The 23,875-nt window shown below is 43.7% G+C and overlaps 1 protein-coding gene across 5 annotated transcripts in view; it reads left to right on the plus strand.

The window, feature by feature from the left end:
* Intu (inturned planar cell polarity protein) overlaps positions 1-23,875 on the plus strand; it is an 84,331-nt gene that overhangs the window by 11,450 nt on the left and 49,006 nt on the right. For all 5 annotated transcript variants that reach the window (XM_039103628.2, XM_063281132.1, XM_039103627.2 and 2 more), the window contains exons 2-3: positions 10,814-11,361; positions 22,014-22,099. In XM_039103628.2, coding sequence (XP_038959556.1) covers positions 10,814-11,361; positions 22,014-22,099 — 634 coding nt within the window. The remainder of the gene's footprint in view (positions 1-10,813; positions 11,362-22,013; positions 22,100-23,875) is intronic.

Raw genomic sequence — 23,875 nt, forward strand, 5'->3', positions numbered from 1 at the left:
TGTGTGTGTGTGTGCATGCTTGCTCACAGTTGCCATGACATAATTATGGAGGTCAGAAGACAACTTGGAAGAGTTGATTCTCTCCTCCCTACCATGTGGGTTCAGGGTATCACATGTAGGTCATCCAGCAGCAAGTGCCCTTTTGCTGAGGCATTTCTCTGGCCCCAGGTTGTTTTTGTAGTAGATTTATTTTAGGCTTGTTATGGTATAGGGAGGTTTTATGTAGGAGATGCCATTATGTCTAAACTGGCACATGGGCATGACCTCAGGGAGCCTTCAGAGACAAAACTAGTTAGAGAATTGGGTTAAGGAATCCACTGATTGCTTCAGAACTAAGACAATCAACCAGGCATCTCCTTAGCAGTGAAGCCAGGCTTCTTTGCTTTGGTGTATAGTTACCAGTTAGTTCATTGAGGCAGCATTGACTAGTTCCTGTTGGCCAGAAGCTGCCAATTTTATGACATCCATTTTTTTTGGGGGGGTCATTGTTAGTTTTATAACTAGGGCTGAGGGGCTAAAAGAGGAATGACTAAACAATAGATTCTAACTGAGACAGTTCTATCTAAAATGAGATTGGCTAGAGAAGAGAGCAAATACTTCCTTTACATTTCGCTGGAGGCTTTCAGTCACTTTATTGAGGCATATGTGAAAACCTGCACTTCCCTCCATCCACATAGCACATTATCTCTCACCCAGATGTTTCTCCACATGTCTGAGACCATGCATCCTTCTCTCCTATGACCCCTCACTTTCTGCTACTGCAGGTGGCTTTGTATGTTCTAGAGTTTTGAAAAATGCTTAGTCTCTGTTTTATCTTCTCTTTTATTTTTGCTATAGTAGTCCCCTCCCCCCTCTGTGTGTGTGGGGGGATAGGATTCTATCATTTGTCTAGATAACCTTTTTCTTGGGTTTTGACACGGACAGGAACGACTTATGGGATCATATTCATGGTGCCATATTATTATTATACTCTGTTCTAAGTAGTAGTTTCCCCTTTTCTCCTGTTTTGACCCTGACTTTGCTTTTATTTAGTTCTTTTATGAACTCACGTAGTTTAATAAGATAAGTAACCGGGAAGTGGGTCAGTGATGAGAAGGGTCACTCCCAGCTGCCACCTCGAATCACTCATGTTCAGTGTGTTAAATTCTCTCCCTTCCCTTCCCTCCATCCTCCCACCACCACCTTGCTTTACATCTTTAGACTTGATTGCTGTGCACACCCTGGACTGTACCCCACCCCTCACTCCTCTCCCCTCGCTACACTGCCTTACTGCAGGGGCTTGCTTCTCCTGTCTCACACACTCCGTGGACGTCACTTTAACAGATCTGGATGCTCTGCCTCCAGGCATTCCGCCATCCAGCTGCAAGAACTTACTTTCTCAAACACAGTTCTAAAGATTGGAGAGATGAGCCCGGTATGATGGTGCACATCTTTGGTCCTCCCACTTAGAAGGCAGAGATAGGAGGATCTCTGTGAGTTTGAGGCCAGCCTGGTCTACAAAGTGAGTTCCAGGACAGCAGGGCTACACAGGGAGACCTTGTCTTGAGAAATAAAAACAATAACAAAGACTGAAGGAATGGTTCAGTGATTAAGAGCATGGCATGTACTGTTCTAGAAGAAGACCAGAGTTTGGTTTCTAGCATCCATGCCAAGTGGCTCACAAACATATGTAACCCTACCTCCAGGTAGATCTAATGCCTCAGCAGGTACACAGGAACACACACACACACTTCTCTTCTCCATCAATGATGCCTTTCTGGTTTTCTGTATTTAAGATTTGTCAGTAAGAGCCATGAGATCAAGCAAGTCAGCATTCCCTCCTGGAGGGGAAGAGGTTCATGAATGCTTACCCCTAACTGGGGTACTTGATGGTTTCTGAGAAAGGGTGTGGTCCCTAATAAGGGTACTAGGCTCCAATGTATGGCCCCATATCCAGGAATGTGTAGTAGCACTGCTGATCTTGATGCAGTCTTTAAATATTAAGATGACAAAGTTGTGCAGATGCAAGTGAAGGTGGATCTGGAAATCATTAGCAGGAGAAGTTGGGGTAAATACGATCAAAAGACAACCATGTGAAATTATCAGAGAATTAATAAATGTATTTAAAATAAGTCTTTAAAAGATAACACTGTTATAAACCATGTTTCCTGCTCTACTCAGGATAACTTTGACAGCTCTTTTCCTGGCTTAGCCCATCTTTGTTATGTGTGTAGTAAATGTATATAGGTGCGTGTGCCCATGTACTCATCAAGATCAGCTGTGGACATTGGGTGTCTCCACCTATCAGGAAGGGTCTCTCACTGAGCCTGGAGGTAGGCTGGCAGTCAACAAACCCCAGCAATTCTCCTGTTCAGTGCTGGGGTTCTGTGGTGGTTTGGATAGGAATGGCCCGCATAGACTAGTGTGTTTGAATGCTTGGCCCATAGAGAGTAGCACTATTAGGAGGTGTGGCCTTGTCAGAGCAAGTGTGTCAATATGAGGTGGACTTTGAGTTCTGTGCTCAAACTGCACCCAGTGTGGCACAGTCCCCTTCTGCTGCCTACAGAACCTGATGTAGAACTCACCTGCACTCTGCCATTTTTCTCACCATGATGATAATGGACTGAACCTCTGAAGCTGTAAGCCTGCCCCGATTAAATGGTTTTCTTTGTAAGAATTGCCACAGTCATGATGTCTCTTCACAGCAATAAAATCTAAACAAAGACAGAAGCGATACCAGGGACTGGGGTATTGCTGTGATAGGCCATGCTGTAAAAGACCATGACTTTGTTTGGAGGACTGTGGATTTGGGGACTTTGGATTAGGAAAGCAGTGGCATGGCTTAAGTGGCCTAGTAGAGACACGGAAGACAGTGGTGCTGAGGATGATTTGAACTGTGCCCCGCCCCCACTCGACTCAGGAGGTTTCAGAGGATAAAAGAAATTTAGTATGTTGCCTAGAGATCATTCTTGTGATATTTTGACTAAGAGTGTGACTGCTTTTTTTGCCCTTGTTCAAAAAATGTGCCTGAGGCTGAATTGAAGAGTTTGGATTAATTGCATTTTGCAGAAGAGATTTCAAAACAGCCTAGTACTGACTGTGTCTTGTGGTTATCAGTGGCCATACTTCTGAAGATACATAACGAAAAGGAACGAGCCTTTCGCTGTAGCGAAGAAAGCTACAAATGTACAATTTAAGGAAGAATAGAGCTAAATCCTGTGTTCAAGAAGACAAACAGATTAAAGAAAAGCCCGATGTTAAATGGAATAAAGGGATTGTGAACTCAGGAGAAGATTCAACCCAGCTAAGTTTCCAATTTGTGCAAAGGAATTAAAGAAATGCTTAGATCCAGGGATGTTGCTACATATCTTTAATCTTAGCACTTCAGGAGACAGAGGCATACAGATTTCTGAGTTCAAGGCCAGCCTGGTTTACAGGGCCAGTGCCAGGACAGCCAAGCATAAGTGGCAAAGGAAACCATCAAAACCAGAAAGCTGGTGAAGATGTACTTGAACATGGAGGCCATGTTCCAGTCCCAGTAAGCAGCAGACTTGACACCTTCGGCCACATGGTTTGTTCTGGCTTTAGAGTCAAGGATAAAAGAAAGGCTTATGGAATCTCCCTTCATGACTAAGGAAAGACACTGAGGCCAGGTGTGTGGCAGGGGTGTCCCTGGAGACCCAGAGAGACCATTGTGTGAAGCTCTGAAGGTGAAGCCTGGATTGCCTTTGGAGAAACCAAGAGGTTAGAGATGTAAGAGCTGTAGGATACCCGCCCATAAAAGCTGCTAACAGGGAGTAGAGCCAGTCCGATAGATAGAAATGTGCTGCAGTCGACAAAGCTGAGGGGGTTGGAGATCTGAAGAGCACTTTGGCATCAGACATGGAGTGCAGAGTTTGGAGTTTGCCCAGCTGGTGTTTGGTATTGATTTGGTCCATTACCTCTTCACTATGCTTCCTTTTAGAGCAATAATGTAGATTCTGTGCCACTGTATGTTGGAGGTATGTGATCTGCTTTTTGATTTTGATTTTGCAGTTAAGAGTTTATGTGAATATCAGAAGAGACTTTGAACTTTGTACTTTTAAACACTGTTGTGACTGGGATAGACTATGGAGACTTTTGAAGTTGAACTAAATGCATTTTGCATTATGTTATGGCTACAAATCTATGGGGGCCAGGGAGTGAAATGTTGTGATCTGAATAGGTATGGTTGCATACTCACGTGTTTGAATGCTTTGCCCATAGGGAGCGGCACTATTAGAAGATGTGGCCTTGTTGGAGGAAGTAAGTCACTGGAGGTGGGAGTCTGAGGCTTTATGGCATGACCCTGTTTGCTGGTCTCTATCTGCTTCCTGTGTGCAAATGAAATATGATTAACCATCTCCCTACTCCTGCCTCCACTCCTTCCTTCCTGTTGCTATGTTATCCCACTCTGTCCCTTTGGAACTGTGACCTTTCTCCCTTAAGTTGCTTTTTGTCAGGGTGTTTTATCACAGCAACAGACTGAATCTAGGACTGATCCACATCAAGCTGGCAAGTGAGATTAGCCATCGCCCATTAGTCATCACCTCATAACACCCCATCACTGTTTTGTTTTCTACTCTGTAGTTTTTTTTCTGTCCCTAAAGTTGTCCTGCTACTATACCTGTTAGTGCCACATAACTTTGTGGTGATTACTTTGGTAAAGTGCCTTGTACTTTCTGCAAGAGGAGGAGGATGTAATTGTTTGGGACAGTGCAAATTTCTGTTTTCCTTAAATGAGGGAATGTGAAGGTCAGGCTCTATACTGCGTGGCTCTTCTTGCAGTGGTTAAGGAAATTGCCATGCTGTTTCAAATGAAACAAAAAATAATAATAATTTTGGCATTAATGCAAATGAAGACCTAAGAGAGTCGTAAGTTTCAGAAAGGGAAAATAAAAGGTTTCCTATAAACTAAGGGTTTCAGAATACATTAAGAATTGAGCGCTACTAACATTATCTTAAGTCCATTTCCTTTGAATATTATGGAACAACTGTGAGTAAATGTGGTGATTTTCACATTGGCAAATCTTTCCAGGGCAGATGCTGCCCCTGTACACATTATTGCTGGGAGTCTTGGAAACCATTCAAAGCACCTTCAGACCTGTAAGCAGCTAGTAAACCTAAGGTTGTTTCTGATTAGAAAAAGGTAAAATAAACAATGGTGGCTTTCAGGGAAAACATTATTACTCATGAGAACTTCCTGGCTTGTACCATGGAGTCTCAGAGGTGTTTAAAGTACACTACTGCTGACTCTTGAGATCCATGCACTACGAAATGTGAACTGAAACAGCTAGACTTCACTCCTTTTCTAAAAGATTTTTCTAAGTTAAGTTTTGACTTACAGAAAGTTGCAAAGGTGCTGCTGTGCTCCTGTAAAGCCTGTCTCTTTGATGTTAACCTCCTACACAGCTGTTACTCACTCGTCGGGAAGAAGTTAACGTTGGTCTGAGCTGACTCCAGAGCTGGTTTGGATGCTACCGCTCTTCTATTACTGTTCTGTTTTGGTTCCAGGATTCCACCCAGAGTCTCATGTTGCCACCCGTCATCAGTTCGCCTTAATCTCCTGTGGTTTGTGACAGTTTCTCAGCCCATGCCTGGTCTCCTAGCATCCATCTCTGGGTTAAGGCAATGTCTGCTCTGTACCCGGTTCTATGAATGACAACTGTTAAGTCCTCTTTTTCTTCTGCTCCCTAACCCTCTCCTGTCATTTATCCTCTGTGCCTCTGCCTTTTACCTGTCATGTGCACCATCCTAGCTTCTTCTCGTCTTCTCTTCCTCACAGAGCAAAGGTGTTTATTTTTAACTTTGATTTTGTTTTGTTTATTAGTATTGCGTGTATTTGCAAGTGTGAGTGTACAACTACATGTGTACCATGTAGCATACATGGAGAACAAAGAACAACTTTGTGGCATCTGTTCTCTTCGTTCCACTGTGTGGGTGCCAGGAATCGAACTCATGTTGTCTGGCTTGGCAGCAAGCAGTTTTATCTGTTGAGCCTTCTCAATATCACAGGAAATGTGTTTCCTTTACTACATTTGCTACATTCTGTCCACGTGGATCTTTAAAACATAACCAAAAGGTGAATTCATACTCAAACGTTAACAATTCAGATGAACTGGCCTTATATTTAGCAAATGAAAAAGTGCTCTTGAATCTAATATGAAGAACACAGCAAACTGCAAGGATACGATGTTAAAACACACAAGCCACACATTGTTGAAGTTGATAGGAGTATCCGTTATTAGGGATCAGTTGCTTTTCAGCACTGTGACAAGTTAGTTACGTGTGAGGAAGGGTATATGGCAGGGTATATTGTGGCTCCCAATTTCAAAAACATTTGTTTTTTGGCTCTGTTTTTGGGCCTGTGGGGAAAACAGTGCTCGATGGCAGAGGAAGCTGCTCACCTCATGAAAGCCATAAAGGGAGGGGACAGAACATAGTTTGAGAGCATGCTCCTAGCAGCCTCTTCCTCCTCAAAGCCCTGTCATGTGGGTTCATCAGTGGATGGTACCTTCATGATCTCTCCTTTCTCTCTAGCCCACTACCTAGCAACAAGCATTAACACCTCAGTTTTGGGAAAACTTCATAGGCAAACCACAGTGATACCTGATCATATTGTTTGTAGTGTACCAGTGAAATTCATTCTGTCCACAGTGTGCCAGTGATCCTACTGCCCACAGTGTGCCAGTGAGATCCTACTGTCCACAGTGTGCCAGTGAAATCCTAGTGCCCACAGTGTGCCAGTGATCCTACTGCCCACAGTGTGCCAGTGAGATCCTACTGTCCACAGTGTGCCAGTGAGATCCTAGTGCCCACAGTGTGCCAGTGAGATCCTAGTGTCCACAGTGTGCCAGTGAGATCCTACTGTCCACAGTGTGCCAGTGAGATCCTACTGTTCACAGTGTGCCAGTGAGATCCTACTGTCCACAGTGTGCCAGTGAGATCCTACTGTCCATAGTGTGCCAGTGAGATCCTAGTGTCCACAGTGTGCCAGTGAGATCCTACTGTCCACAGTGTGCCAGTGAGATCCTACTGTCCACAGTGTGCCAGTGAGATCCTACTGTCCACAGTGTGCCAGTGAGATCCTAGTGTCCACAGTGTGCCAGTGAGATCCTAGTGTCCACAGTGTGCCAGTGAGATCCTAGTGTCCACAGTGTGCCAGTGAGATCCTACTCTCCACAGTGTGCCAGTGAGATCCTACTCTCCACAGTGTGCCAGTGAGATCCTAGTGCCTACAGTGTGCCAGTGAGATCCTAGTGCCCACAGTGTGCCAGTGAGATCCTACTGCCCACAGTGTGCCAGTGAGATCCTAGTGTCCACAGTGTGCTAGTGAGATCCTACTGTCCACAGTGTGCCAGTGAGATCCTACTGTCCACAGTGTGCCAGTGAGATCCTACTGCCCACAGTGTGCCAGTGAGATCCTACTGTCCACAGTGTAACAGTGAGGACTATTGATCATTTGTCCCCTAAAGGCTTACAGTAGGCCCACAGTTATTTGGAATCTTGAGAGCAGAGCTTCAGAGCTGACCTGTGTGAGCATAGAGGGTGAGGTTGAAGTGGCCAGTGTATGTAGCTGGAGACCTGAGGTCAGGGATACTGAGCATCTTAAAAGATGCCACGTTTGGGAAGGCAGCTAGACCAGTGAAGTGTTAGTTGTGGTATTCTATGCCATTTTTTTTAATGACTCATACACTTGAAAATTTTGTGTTACTAACCAGCTATGTAGACCAGGGAAGGATATTGTATTTTGGGGGACTTTTTTTATAGTATTCAAAAATCAGTATTTGACAGAAATTTAAGTTAAAGAACCAGAGTTGCTAATAAACACTTAAGAAAGCAGAGAAAACTTTTCTATTTGGTTGAAGGATTAGAACACAGATTACATGGCTACTCTTTTTTTTTTTTTATAAGACCTTACATATTTAATACAGTGTGTTACCCCTGTACAAATGGAAAAAACTTAAGTTCAACATTTCTAGACCAATATGGCTGTTAATTTCTGTACAGTGCCAACTCAACACAGTAAACGGGGATACTTTTTTCGAAAGTTGACAGCACAGGTAAAGTTTCAAAAAATTCAAATTATATATCTGTATATATATATTTATATTTATATAAAAAGACCAATAATAGCAGTGTTATGCATCAACAGCAGCAACAGCTTTTCCAGGTTCTGCAGTCATCTGAACAAAACTGTAGAGACATCCAGCACACTCCATTAAAAAAAAAAAGTAAAAAAACAAAACCCGAGAAAACAGCACAGTTCTGTTACTCTTGTGGTACCTGGCACCATTTTTTTTTAAATTAGCTTCTCAATCATCATCTGGAAAGAAAACATTCTGAGCAACATCATTAAAAACAGCTCTGATAAAGCACGGTCACTACTACGTATCATAAAGCAGGTACAAGCTATTTTACATCCACAGAGGTATGATACAGTACTGTCCTACATCTATAATACTAGAGGATACAATTTAAAAGGCATTATTTGAGACTTGATTCTACTTTTCCAGCAGAGGGCCCAAAGGATGGTGTGACACAGCTTTGTAAAGAAACATACTCTAGACAGGATTTCCTTTCACTAGTGGCACACTTCTAAGGATTCATTCTCTCCATGAATGTCAGCTAAAACCGTTATTAAAAAAAATGAAATATCCCTAGAACAAAACCGTATAACCACCGGATTCACATGAAGATGACCTAGTGGAGACAAGCTGGACCTCACCTTACCAACAAGCTATCAAATCTGTTATGTTTAAACAGTGAGACCTCCAAGGAAGGAGATGCCAAGTAGTGCTTCAAAGCTTCGGACCACAATCAAACACAGCATCCTTTTCAACAGAAGCAGAAGCTCATCTGAATATTACATGGCTACTCTTAACCTGTGGCTTATGACCCTTTCATAGGGGTCACCTAAAAGACCATTGAAAACCACAGATATTTACATTATAATTCATAACAGTAGCAAAATTACAGTTATGAAGTAACAATGAAAATAATTGTATGGTTGAGACGGGGATTCACCACAACATGTGGAACTGTATTAAAAGATCCAGGTGTTTAGGAAAGTTGAGAACTGCTGGAGTACACCCTTTCCCACTGAGGTGCTCATCTTAAAGCTCTCCCCACATAGTGGCTTTACAAGGAAACAAGTGTCACTTAATAGACTGGCAGCTCAGAAGGGAGATCAGAGTGTGATCAGTTATGCCTGGGATAAATGTTGCTGCTCTTTAATGCTCTTTCCATAGTTTTAATGGCAATAATTTGGGCTTTTAATAGCTAGCTTCCCATCTGTCCTTTTTTACAGCCACAGGATGAGTTATATAAAGTGTTGGCTTTTCTTTTCTTACTATTACTGCTAATGAGGAGCTGGGCAGAAATTATAGGTTATAGCTAGGCTCATTATGAACTATGATTATAGCTGGTCTGGTTCAGCCACGGCTACAGTTTATGGAAAGATGACTGCTGCTGTTCTGAAAATTGTTATCTGGACAAAGTAGGTAACGCTTAGCCTCGTAGCCTGAAGCCAACCTAAGTACTCATCATGCAAGTAGGATGTTTTCCACACTTTCAATGGCTAATGTGAATTCTGGGATATCCATAGTAAGCTATAATTACACAGGGGATGGATTGGTGTGTGTGTGTGTGTGTGTGTGTGTGTGTGTGTGTGTGTGTGTGTGTGTGAGAGAGAGAGAGAGAGAGAGAGAGAGCGAGAGAGCGCACAGAGGAAGACTAGAGGTTAATAATAGTATTGGTCTTTATCGCACTGTGTCTTATTTGTAAGTCAGAGTCTTTCACTGAACCTGGAGCTTACCCTTTGAGCTAGACATGCGCTACCATGTTGTCATGTGAGGCATTTTTCCAGGAAGATACATAACAGAAGGAGACCCATGGTAGACTGAACCTGTAACCTGGTGAATCAGTGAGGTTTTGTTGGGGTCACTAATGGAAGTTAGGAAGGGGTTAATTACAAGGGGTAGGGACAACTCAAAAGCAAGTATGTCTGTCACCCCAGTACTGGTGAAGCTTGGAAGCCTTAGAGCCCTCTGCACAGTTTATGGGCAGTTCCACATGCCCAGGTGTCTGCTCTCTGCAGCTGCTGATGAGGGTCTCTCCCCAGCAGCTTGTGTCTTTTCTGTAAAGCTGGGCCTTCCCACCTGGGGCTTTCAGGTGTTTACTTCCCCAGATGTGTGCCATTTTCTTTATCTCCTGTGAGGTAAAAATCTTGTGAGCCTCCCCTTCCCTCCTAGAGGGAACATTTCAATTCAGAATTCTCTGCTATACAGCATCGTCCCTCAGCCTGGCTTTCCTGTGTGTGCTGGGGATCTGAACCCAAGTCCTCATGGTTGTGTAGCAAGCACTCTCCCCACCTCCAAATGCAAGAAGCATCTTCCCAGCCTCTGATGTAGGTTTGTGGTTGTGGTTTTGCTTTATTTTTGTCCTTCAAGACAAGTCTCACTCTGTAGCCTAGAACGCACTGTGTAACCCAGGCTGGCCTTGAATTCATGGCAGTCCAACTGCCTTAGTTTCTCAAATGCTAGAATTACAGGTATGAGCCTGAATCAGTTTTATTTTGTAAAATACAGCCCTATACATTAATAAAAAAGGTTTCTTTCCCCTATTCCTTGCCCTTTTATTGGTTTCTTTGGTATCACTCTTCCTGTTTGCTTCCTGCTCCCATTCTTTACAACTCTATATCCTCCTCCCCACCTCCATCTCAGCTGTCAAGGCTGCTGCCCCTCCTACCCAGGAAGGAGAAGCTGTCTTTTTCACATTAGATGACCATTCAGGTGGCCTTTTCTCTCTCCCACAGTGATCTGGAGCCCGAGTGGCTGGACAGTGTGCAGAGGAACGGAGAACTGTTCTACCTGGAGCTGAGTGAGGATGAGGAGGAGAGCCTCCTTCCAGAAACCCAGACTGTGAACCATGTGAACCACGTCAGGTTCAGTGAGAAGGAGGTCATCATTGAAGAGGACGATTCCAGAGAAAGAAAGAAGTATGAGCCCAAGCTCAGACGCTTCACCAAGATCTTGAAAAGCAAAAGCCTTTTACCTAAGCGTCACCACAAAAAGAAAAGCAGTAACACTGGACCTGTGTCCATTCTGAAGCATCAGTCCACCCAGAGGACTGGAGTCACTGTGCAGCAGCGGTACAAGGATGTGACTGTCTACATCAACCCCAAAAAGCTAACGGCCATCAAAGCCAGGGAGCAGGCCAAACTCCTGGAAGTGCTGGTGGGAGTCATCCATCAGACCAAATGGAGCTGGAAAAGGAGCGGGAAGCAGGCAGATGGAGAGAGGCTCGTGGTGCATGGCCTGGTGCCCGGTGGCTCTGCTATGAAGAGCGGTCAGGTACTGGTTGGTAAGTGCTGACACCAGCTCTGGTCCTTGTTTGCAGAGATACATGGTTAAGGGCGGAGCGTGTGAGCTATGGGGTAGAAGACAGAATTTTCAGTCTCCCACTAAAGTCGGTACAAATGGTGTCCCACATGGTCTTAAAAGAACTGCTTTCAGGTACCAAAGACACATGCCGCTAGTTCAGACTGGCAGTCTACCTCATCTGCAAGTTTTGAATAATATAATTTTATTTCATCTTGCTTATGTTTGCTACAAGAAGAAAGTAAGTTGATTATACAGTGATCATTTAGACTGTAACAGCTGTATCCAATAACATGATACAAAATATGTAATTTATGAATAAAAATACTTTTAAATTGTATGTTTGCACTTGAGGACACCGAGTTCTTGGAGTGGATGTAGACTGTTTCAGTCGGCCCTCTCAAGGGCAGTGCTTTTATGCATAAGTCCCTTTGTAAAGGCACTTGTCTAAAATATCCCACCAGTTTTGAGCAGAAAAATACAAGTTGTTTTGAACTTATTGAGTATTTTTGCATTGCTGATTTTAAGCTATGTGTATGAGCTAGTTAGCAACTTTATTCTATTTTATAAAGATAAAAGATAATCAAATATGAAACTATATTTCCTTGTAGCTATTTGTTTGGGCCTGAGCACTTGCTCCTGGACATGTGTGGAGGTCAGGGGCAGCTTGTTAGAGTGGGTTCGAGGTATAGGCCTCAAAGCACTAGGCTTGTTGGCAAGTATGTTCACCCACTGAGCATCTCCCTGGTTCTGAAAATACATTCTTAACAAAATTTCAAACTTGTAATCATCCTGAAAGGTGCCAGTCTTCTCAGTGGACCTGGCTTAAGGCAGGAATATTAGAAACATTTTAAAGTGTGTCTGACTGAAGTCTAAATTCCATCGTTTGTTCATTGATTCAGAACATCTCTGAGCAGGTGCTAAGTGCCAGGCATGCAAATGACAGATATAACAATTTATGTAAGGAGCTCATGTGACAGTGAAGGAAGCACATCGGAAATAGGCAGTGTGGCGGTGTGACAGACACATGACAGAGCATCACACTGCTAATTCTCAGGAGTCAGTCTGAAGGGCATCTGTCAGAGCATGGGTTCCGAAATGCATCTCCACATTGTTGTAAAGTGACATGTCGTCTAGCCAAAGCAGCAGGCATCCGATCCAGTGGGAGACCCTGTCTCAAGGCAGGAAGGCAGAGGCTGATGAAGGAAGATAGCCAACTCCTTGTTCTGGCCTCTGCATATACATCGGGACAACAACCACACACTTGTGCATGTGATACACACACACACACGTGCACACAAACAAACACACACAGCACATGCACATGTCTCATGGGAAAAAAGGCCACATAAGAAAGGTAGAACACTGAATTCTGGGGAAAGGATTTACCTTATTCCAGTGTTTTCTTTGTCTGCACTGGCGTTCATTCTAGCTGATGCAGCTCCAGGAGTTTTTAATGTATGAAAACCTCCTTGCTTGAGGAAGCCAGCAAAGATACTGACCACTTGTGAAGTGCGTGGTGGTATATAAAGACACTCGGGAAACAACAGTGCCATTCCATCATCATTGCTTTTTCTGCCAGACGTGTGGTCTGAATGCAAGTGCATGTGGAACAGCTTCCCACATACTCGAGGGAGAGCTGAGGATGGGAACATTTAATGCGGAATGTTCATGTTGGTATATACAGAATCGAGGGAGTGTCAGACAGAGCAGCCCCATGCAGAGACAGTCTGTGAATGCCAAGTGTTGTGCTCTAAAATAAGCTGCTATTCATCATGATTCAAAACCTTCAGATAGCTTGTGATCACAAGAGGGGGCAGCTGCCAAGCCGTGGTGCATGGTGTGTGGTGCATGGCCTGTGGTGCATGGTGTGTGGTGCTTGGTGTGTGGTGCATGGTCTATGGTGCATGATCTGTGGTGCATGGTCTGTCGTGCATGGTCTATGGTGCATGGTCTGTGATGCATGGTCTATGGTGCATGGTCTGTGGTGCATGGTCTGTGGTGCACGGTCTGATCTGTGATGCATGATCTATCCATGTAATTAGTGTATTTCTTTACACGCCAGATAATTCTTTTACCAGATAATTCTTTTAGCTTTGGGTGTTTTTTTTTAAACTTTAGACATTTTTCCTCTACTATTTTAAGGTGTCAGCAGAGTTTTGTATCATTTATTGGGTTGAGGTGTGTGTGTGTGTGTGTGTGTGTGTGTGTGTGTGTGTGTGTGTCTGTGTCTGTGTCTGTGTCTGTGTCTGTGTTTTCCCCCTATATACACTTATCTTTCATCTCTAATATTGGAGGTATAAATAAAATAAAACCTCTTACAAAGTTTCAATTCATTTTATTTATGTATTAATTTTCAGATTAGACTCCAAGAGAATGAATTGTTACTAAGTTAGCTTCGCGGGTAAATTCGGGTTCCTCACACATGTACTCCTGACTCTCCTGCCTCCACATCCCAAAAGCTAGGATTACAGGCATGTGCCATAAAAACCTGGCTCAAATTTTCCTTAACAAATGAAAATCTTTCTTTTTCCTACACCTGCATTTGATGGCTTGAGATTTCTCAAAATCTTAGCTCTATCAGTAACAGACTCGGTTTCAGTAGCCATAGCTAGGACAGTGCACCTCTACAGACTATAGAGATATGCCTGTAACATCTCTCTCTGTGCGTGTGGCTCGTGTGCTCTCAGCTGTTAGAACCATGCCTGCTGTTAACAGGACAGTCAGGCCAGGGATGTATATCCTTTTACAACAACAGCCCACCCCACATTTCCTTTGCTCAGATCTCGGACACTTGCCACTCGTGGGGTGGTGCCAGGTTTTGCTGCTCCCCTACATTTCTGTTTCTGAGTATCTCCTTCCAGTTTGGCAGTCGGCTGAGAGCAGTGTGCAGCTGTCATCTTCATCCCAGAGCCAATGGGGTTTGCTCTCTTACATCCGTGGTAGGTGCTGCTGAGCACCTTGGGGCTTCTTTCTTCAGTGTCATTCATTTGGTCATCATGGCTCAGTTTTTTCCCAGAGACGAAACATGAGTTTATTGGGCCATGGCTACTTAAAGGGTGTATTAGTCAGGGTTCTCTAGAGTCCCAGAACTTGAAATGAATCCCTGTATATAGTATGTAAAGGGGATTTATTGGAATGCCTTACAGGCTGCAGTCCTAATCCAACAATGGCTGTGAGTGGAAAGTCCAGGCCTCAAGATCTGGATTAAAGACATGTGTCTTCAAAAGGCCGTTCCATCTTTCTGTCAGGCTACCTGCTTCGGAATTGTATGGAACATGGTAACACCAGTGGATTCCATGATGGTGGGCCCACTATCACACTTCTTTGGCTGTCAAGTGAGTTCTTTGGTCAGAAGCAATAGTTCATGGAATATCATGATAGTGGATAAGGCATACTATAAGTCCACAGATAGTGGTTTTAGTAGAAGCAGGAAAGGCAAATCCATAGCCAGAATAAGTATCTATCCAGTAAGGATGAAGAGTTGTTCTTTCCACGAAGGAAGTGATCCAGTGCATTCCACCTGCCACCAAATTGCTGACTGATGACCCTGGGGAATGGTGCCATATCTGGGGCTCAGTGTTGGTCTCTGCTGTTGGCAGATCTGGCACTCATCAGCAGCTGTAGCCAGGTCAGCCTTAGTGAGTGGAAGTCCATGCTGTTGAGCCCATGCTTAAGCCCCACCTCTGCCACCATAGCCAGTTTGTTCATGTGCCCATTGAGCAATGACAGGGATGGCTGGAGAAAGAGGCTGACTATCCACAGAACAGGCCATCTTATCCATGTGATTATTGATGTCACTTTTTTGATGAGAATTTGCATGAGGCACAAGAAATCTTCACATTCTTCATCCATTTGGAGTGCTCGATCCACCCTCCTCCCTAGATGTCTTTCTCACCAATTTTTCATTTGTTATCTTTCCCAAGTCCCTGATCATCTGGCCAATCAATTGGCTACAGTCCAGGAAACAGTAGGCCCTAGTCTTTTCTTCCTCAGTCAGCTGATCATAAGGAACACCCCATGAGGCTGGAGGTACACACTTGACAGCAGAAGGCATTGTAATTGTAACAGGAGTAGAAACCATAGACATTGGTGGGTGGTTTACTAAACCACCAACTGATGAGTATACATGGAGGGACCCATGGCTCCAGCCACTTATGTAGCAGAGGATGGCCTTGTCCAGCATCAATAGGAGGAAATGCCCATGATCCTGTGAAGGCTCCTTTCCCAATGTAGGGTAATGCCAAAGTGTTGAGGCGGGAGTGGGAGCATCTTCATAGAAGAAGGGGGAGGGTATGGGAGATGGAAAGGGGATAACATTTGAAATGTAAATACATAAAATATCCAAGAAAAATAAAAGTAAAAAGTAAAAAAGAAACCATAGGCATTTGGAGAACTTCTTCATGTAACTTGTCTGTGCCTTCCGGACCTGCTCCTGATCAAGTATACACCGCTTCCTTCTGAAACTTCATAAACCAGGCCTCCATCCCTCCATCTTCTGCACTGCTCTCTTACCTTCCAAGCTGCTAAAGGACATCCCACTGAGATCATGACACTCAATGGCTCTTCTAGCCCAAAGTTTAAAAGTTCCTCCTTGATCCTTCCAAAAACATGGTCAGATCTGTCACAGCAATACCGCATGATACTAGTACCAACTTGTTTTAGTTGGGGTTTCTATTTGCTTCGAAGAAACAAAAGCAAATTGGGGAAGGAAGGGTTTATTCATCCTACATTGTCACATTTCCACATTGTCATCCATCATTGAAGGAAGTCAAATAGGGCTGGAACCTGGAAGCAGGAGCTGATACAGAAGCCATGGAGTGTGCCATTTATTGTCATGCTTCACTATGGTTTGTTCACCTGCTCTCTCTTATAGAACCCAGGACCAACAGCCCAGGAATGGTACTACCCACCATGGGCTGAGCCCTCCCTCACTGAGCTGGATCACATGGGGGCATTTCCTCAACTGAGGCTACTTCCTAGCTGATGCTTGTTTCAAATTGACACAAAGTCAGCTTGTACATAAGGGATGAAGCGGGAGGAGTCTGGAGCACTGATGCCATGCTCCATGGACTTGTAGGCCTCGGAGAACTCACCCAAGTAGTGGTCCATCATTTCTGGCTTGCTTATCCCCTGGATGAAAGTCTTGCTGGTGTACACACCCCCACCCTGCCTACATCCTGAGCACGATGGTCAAGTCCTTTAAGTGGGCCTTCACCACTTTGGGCTCCTTCATCCGCAGTGCCTCCTCCTTGACCTTTCTCGGTATTTGAGCAGTGAGTGATGCTTCCAACACAGGTGTGGCTCAGGCCCTGCCGCTGGTAGGTGCTGTACAGCTGTACCAGTCGCTCTAGGACACGTTTCCCCCTCCGTTCCACTTCCACCCCGCTGTTGGCTGCTGGGTCAAGGGTAGATAACTGGATTTTTCTAAGGTTAAGAAGGGAGAAGAAAATCAAACGTTATCTAGCTAACTAACTATAAATAATGTTTATCTATTCATTGATTTGTTTGTTTGTTATTTGTTTTTTGAGAAAATATTCCACTATATAGTCCACAAGCTGGTCTCAAGCTTTTGATTTTCTTGCTTCTGCCTTCCAAGTGCTAGGATTCTATATACCATTGATCTCGGTTTACATATTACTTTTCCAGATTACCTATCTGCAGACTGTTTCTGATAAAGAATGAAGATTTTAATTCCATACTATTTTGTATAGTTTCTTACACCTTCAACTATAGATTTATTTTTTATGACATATGTGGTTTTCTACATTTTTTTAAAAAATGTTTGAAGATATTTGCTCACTTTTCAGAAACGTTTTTGAGGTGTGACATCATTCATAAGTGTATATTGGTCATTTTGTGTGTGTGTTCTCCTGTTCAACAGCCTCCTTGGACCAAAAATCAACATTTTCAGTACTCAGAAGGCTCTACTGCATGCCCACAATCAGTCAGCAAGAAGCCCTGATTCTTCAGATAGAATTGCTTTAGCTTATTCTTCAACTTTGTTTGAATGGGAGTGTGTGTGTGTGTGTGTGTGTGTGTGTGTGTGTGTGTGTGTGTGTGTACATGGATATATTCTCTCTCTCTCTCTCTCTCTCTCTCTCTCTCTCTCTCTCTCTCTTTCTCTCTCTCTCCCCATATATATTCTGTATCTTTTCTTTAACTCAAACTACATCTGTGAGATTTTGTGCCAGGGACAGACTTAGTGACTAAAGCTCCTGCTGCATGAGGTCCTGCATTCAGATCCCCAGCACCCACATAAAGCCAGATGCAACAGCAGGTATGGGCAACCTTGGTGCTTGTATGCAAGGATGGGGCACGATGAGACGGGAATCCCTGGAAGCTGAACAAGAGGCCCTGTCTCAAGCAAAGTAGAAGGCTAGATCAATACCCAAATGTTGTCTTTTGACCTTCATGTGTATACTGTGGCTTGTATGCTGCCAACACCCTATACACACACACACACAATCAAACATGCCATTTTTAAAAGGGGAGAAAAGGGAAGTTCCATGTGACTGCCATGCAGACTTCTCTTCTTGTTTGTTCTGTTTAGATCTGGGCTTTTCTCGAGACAGTTTTCACTGTGTAGCTCAGGCTAATCTCAAACCTGCAGTCCCCCTGCCCCAGCCCTCCAGGGCTGGGATTACAGGCATAGCCACCTTGGTTGGCTAATAGTCTATTTTATTTAGACTATTTTCATTCCATTGTTGTTGAACTTTTTTTTACAAGTAAAATATTTGGAATCCTTTTTAAAAAGATGGTTTGGTTTTCTATGAATACCTAATGTGTTGTTCTCTATGCATTTCTGTTTCCTTTTCGGAATACATTTTCATTTCCCTGTTTGTGTTCCTTGTGCCTTCCTGACTTACTCATGAACAGTGACTCTGCCACAATCTGTCTCCTAGAGCGCTCCTTCTCATGTTTTTGTGCTCTTAGAAGGAGGCTGGAACCCAGAGTTTGTTGGAAGGACTGAATTTCAGAGCTCCCGCTCTGGGAAGCCACTGGGACAGTTATTTCCTTCTGCAGAAGTGAACAGGAGCATTAACAGCACTACTTAGGGGCAAATGGCTCGTCACCAGTAGACCTGGGTCTGTGTGTTCTGATTCCCACTCGTGACTCCGGCCTGTGGTGTTGGTTACCTCGGTCAATGGAGATAGCACCAAAGGATTTATTTCACATTGATGAAAAAGAAGAAGAAAAGAAATTATTTACTCTGTTCAAAATATAATTTAGATGTAAGTATCACTCTGCAGCAGTGTATAATTTAATCCAATCAATTTATTTTTGGACATTTATCTTGAAAAACCATCCAGAGCAGATAGGCACATTAGAGTTGGCAGGTCACAACAGGCTTACTACCTGTGTTTATATAGCCTGTCTAAGACCCACGGCTCCAGCTGCATATGTAGCAGAGGATGGCCTTGCTGGGCACCAATGGGAGAAGCCCTTGGTCCTGCCAAGGCTCGACACCCTCTCCCCCCAGTGTAAGGGAATGTCAGGGCAGGAGGCGGTAAGGACTGTGTAGGTGGGAGGGGGAACACCTCATCGGAGAAGGGGGAGGGGGGTGGTTTTGGATTTATGGACTTATGGATGGGAAACTGGGAAAGGGGATAACATTTGAAATGTAAATTAAAAAATATCCAATTAAAAAAAGTAGCTTGTCTGAAAGGCTTAACTAATTTACAGCATAGGAAAAGGATTTAGAACCCAAATCAAGTATTATTGTACACAGCCCCTGTCTGTTTATCTGTTGTCTGGCAGAGTTCAAGATGGATCTGGTGGGGAGAGTTGAGCAGTTGAACAGAGCATTTATCCACCAAAGCATAAAATGTTTTCTGTGTGATTCTTTTTTTTTTTCTTTTTTCCGGAGCTGAGGATCAAACCCAGGGCCTTGCACTTGCTAGGCAAGCGCTCTACCACTGAGCTAAATCCCCAACTTTCTGTGTGATTCTTAACAGAAAAAGTTTGCTAAGCACAGATCAAAATAGGAAATAAAAGTGGGGGAGGGTAGTTGGGGACATGAGCACCTGAGTTAAAATATCAAATGTGTGTGTGCGTGTGCGTGTGTGTGTGTGTGCGTGTGCGTGTGTGTGCATGTGTGTGCGTGTGTGTGTGCGCGTGCATGCGTGTGTGTGTGTGTGTGTGTGTGTGTGTGTGTGTGTGTGTATGTAATAGTAGTAGTAGTGATTCCACATATGCTTGTAACCCCATTGGTATGGGACAGAGAAGGAGGATCTAAGGGGTTTGCTGGCTCCAGGTTCAGTAAAAAGTGTCACAAGGGACTATGGCAGAGAGAGAACAGGACATCTGATTTCTTTCCCTATCATCTTGTTCACATGGGTACACAGACCAATATACATGTGTGCATATAGCACACACATAAATGGAGGAAGAAAACCATGAGCACAAAAATATTTATCGAGTCATTTACAAATTGGTGTCTTAAATATTTAAAGCATAAAAATGTCAAACAAGTGTATGAATATTTACATTATAAGTTATGTCACTTGCCCATAAAATTAAAATTCTTATAAACTATTTACCAGCACAAACACTGCTGCTACCTGAGAGGCTTAAAAGAATAAAAACATTTTATTCTTCACGCTGGTGAACATAGGAGAGACTAGACTTAGTGTTCGGAAGCCATCGCAGCTGTAGTGCTGAACTGTTTCTGAGCATCTCTGCAGTACTTTTTAACCTGCTGTGGAATAAAGTTGTCATGCAAGCATCTTCTCTGCTTTCCACAGTGGAAACATTTTACATTCATAGAGACAATTTGTGTCCTTGTCACTGTACAGTAAGCTGACTTACTATGCTCAAGAGACTGTTCAAGACAGACAGCTTCTCTGACATTGAAGCCATTTACTGTACAGATATTCTAGAAGAGATGGCCAAGTATAGACCCAGTGCCTTGTGTTGTAAGGCGTGCAGAAACCTAAGCGACCTGTGGAGAAGCATGTGCCATGTTGTGTCTGCCCACACGCATGCCTACTACTCCCCTCAGAGTAGAGTTGGTCTTCTGTAAACCTTTTCTTGATTCTCTATTGCAGTGGTTCAGAACAAGACTTGACCTGCATAGTTTGAAATTACGAGAAAGTACCTAATATATTCATGTTAACACAGCTCACCAGGGTTTTGATAGTACTTTTTAATTATGTTCTTGTAAACCAAAAGTCCCAGGAAAAAAGCTAGACCCTCGGCTGAAAACTCTACAAGGCTAAATGTTGAGTTGGAACATCATGATTGAGCAGATTTGGGGTGTTGCAGAAACACCTGTCTTAGGGTTTTATTGCTGTGAAGAGATAACATGACCAAGGCAGCTTTTATATAGGAAAACATTTAATTGGGCTGGCTTATAGTTTCAGAGGTTCAGTCTGTTATCATCATGGTAGGAAGCATGGCATCATCCAGGCAGACATGGTGCTAGAGAAGGAGCTGAGAGTTCTATATCTTGATCCAAAGGCAGCAAGAGGGTCTTTCCACACTGGGTGGACCTTGAACATAGGAGCTCAAAGCCCATCCCCACAGTGACACACTTCCTCCAACAAGGACACACCTCTGAGGGGTGTCACTCCCGGTGGGCCAAGCATCAAATACATGAGACAATGGGTATCATTCCTATTCAAACTATTACACAGACCAAAGTTATCTTGAACTGTCGTTAGCCCTGGTCATCACCAACCCTGCGTCTGTCTTTTAGGCTCATATAACTTTCCACTTACAGCCTTTTGACAGTCAGGTAAGACTTTTTGAAGTATATTCTTACCAAATCATGAGTTTCCACCAACCCCACAATTCAGACTATTCCCAGAAAACATCTAATACTTACGGAAGCATCTCATGGTGTGCTAGTCTACCTACCTGGGATCCTCACCAGTAAATTTGGTAACTGTTGATTTACAAATTCCTTTTTTTCTGGGTCATGTAACCACTTCCACAGCAGAACATCTTTGGAGCTCCCTGAATCTCTGTCCCCTGGACTGTGATCATTCATATTTAACTCAAGAATAAATTGACTCTTACTTTCTTTTGGGTGAGAGCTGTGTTTTGAATCAATAGTTTGAAAGTAAAATTTCATCTTAATAGTGATCCTGATTTTGAAATGGGATAAATACAAGCATTTGGAGAACAGTCATGGGAAAGAAGATTTTGATTGACATGTGCTGGCCGTGTTGATCCTGTCAGAAGTTGTTGTGTGGACACCAGGGAGTGATGGCAGCAAACATCACTGCACCAAGATGTACCACATGGACTTAATTAAAATTTCAGCTGGATTTTTTTAATTATGGGTCTGAGTGGTTAGATTTAGTTTTTTAAGTTCAGTACTTAACAAAATTTCCATTTGTCCTTTGGGTTCACATAATTCACCCAGTTACACCAAGACTAGAAATATTCACATCTTTAAGTATTCATGGGTTGCAGTGAGTTCTGGAGCAGTGTTGGGCAGCACAATAGATGAGTTGGGAGATTGGCTGTGTCACTAATGTGTGGTGTAACTTTGGATAAGTCCCCAAATGCACCACATTTTCCATTATAACCTTGAGGACGTCTGGATAGCTATTTTCTCATGTTGCAATTCTGGAGCTCTTTGGTTTGGAATATTCACACAGTCGTCTTTTGTTTTTCTGTTTTTAGGCGATGTCCTTGTTGCTGTGAATGATGTAGATGTGACTTCTGAAAACATAGAAAGAGTTCTGTCCTGCATCCCTGGGCCAATGCAGGTGTGGACGTCCCTTCCTATTCTGTGTAGAGTGTTGCTTAAAGTGCATGCATTCTGTGCTGTTTCCTTTGTAAGATGCAGAAGTTTTCATCCTGTGTAATCAGTGAATCCTTGAGCAGCAAGGGCAGCTTCGCCTCTTGCTAACACTTACCTCTGGGGCACTGTTCTAAAAGTAGAGGGATAGCTACAAATAAAACTCATCCTAAGTAAAGGAAGCAGCAGCAGTCATAAAAGTAAGCTTGATTGCCAGCCTACCCTTAGAGTGCCCGTGTTTGCCAGTGACAGCACAGCTCTGGGAAGAATCCCTTAAAAGCCATGGGCCAGGGGTTGGGGATTTAGCTCAGTGGTAGAGTGCTTGCCTAGGAAGCGCAAGGCCCTGGGTTTGGTCCCCAGCTCTGAAAAAAAGAACCAAAAAAAAAAAAAGTAAGTAAATAAATTAAAAAAGCTGTAAATGTATCTCTTAGGTTATAGAAGTACATATTTGTCCTGGAACTCAGAGATCTGCTTGCCTCTGCCTCTGAAGTACTGAGAGTAAGTGTGAGTGCCACCATGCCTAGCAAGAAGTGTTTTTTGTTGTTTCTTAATATGGCTTTGGTTGTTTCAAAACCTGTCTCAGTTAGGGTCTCTATTACTGTGAAAAGACACCATGAGCATGGCAACCCTTATAAAGGAAAATGTTTAACTGGCGCTGGCTTACAGGGTCTACTCCGTTGTCATCATAGCAGAAAGCATGACAACGTACAGACAGACTTAGTGCTGAAGGAGCCAAGAGCTCTATATCTTGATCCACAGGCAGCAGAACGGAACCATGTCCACACTGGGCAGAGCTTGAGCATAAGAGCCCTCACAGCCCACCATGACAGAATTCCTCCAACAAGGCCACACCATCTAACAGTGCCACTCCTCCCCATGAGCCAAACATTCAAACATACAAGTCTCAGGTCATACCTATTCAAATCACCACACACCTAACTATGGTATTTCTCTTAGGCCTTGTAAAGTAGGAGTTTAAGGCATGCAGGAGCATAGAAGCTTGGGCTACCCCATGCCAGCCAGCAGACCGTGTGCACTGCTAATGCCACTTACCTTAAGCTCCCTAGCACTGTGACATGGTGTCAGAGGTTTGAGTCCATGGCCAATTGGCTCTGTGTGTCGCCGAGGAGGACTCTAGGGAGAGGCAGCTATAAGGCAGGCGGAGCCTTATTGTAAGTGATAGCTATAGAACAAAGTGGCTTACTTCCTTATAGCTGAAAGGCAAAAAGAGAGCTAGGAAGATGCTGGGTCCAGATGTCTTCCTCAAGAGCACTCCTCCAGTGACCCCATTTCTCCCCATGTTCTTCAAAGCTCCTTTTAACCCCCCCAAGTGATGTCACATGCTGGCAACCAAGTCTTCGTCATGTGTGCACAACAGGCGTTTAAGACCCAATGCATAGCATTACGTCCTGTATTCACAGGCATGTGCCTACATTATAATGAAAGTGCATTGAGTTCCTCCATAAGAATTTCCAGAGCTGTAACAGGTCCTCATTGCTCAAAAGCATGAGTCCACAGTCTCCTCAGGACTTAATGAAACTAACTCAGTTGTGAACATCCATCGAGATGAGAATAAACTGCGTATTTTCCATGATGCCATAAGCATTCTCATTACATAGGAAGAAACAGGGAGACTGAGGAAGAGCCAGACCTAAGCAAGACTAAGCCAAGCAGCCAGGTCTGCCTCCTGGACAGACAGTGGAACAGTGACTCCAGAAGCTTTGGCGGCCTTGCCCCTGTGGCC

The sequence above is a fragment of the Rattus norvegicus genome, chromosome 2, assembly GCF_036323735.1.
Source record: "Rattus norvegicus strain BN/NHsdMcwi chromosome 2, GRCr8, whole genome shotgun sequence".
In the NCBI taxonomy this organism is placed as follows: domain Eukaryota; kingdom Metazoa; phylum Chordata; class Mammalia; order Rodentia; family Muridae; genus Rattus; species Rattus norvegicus.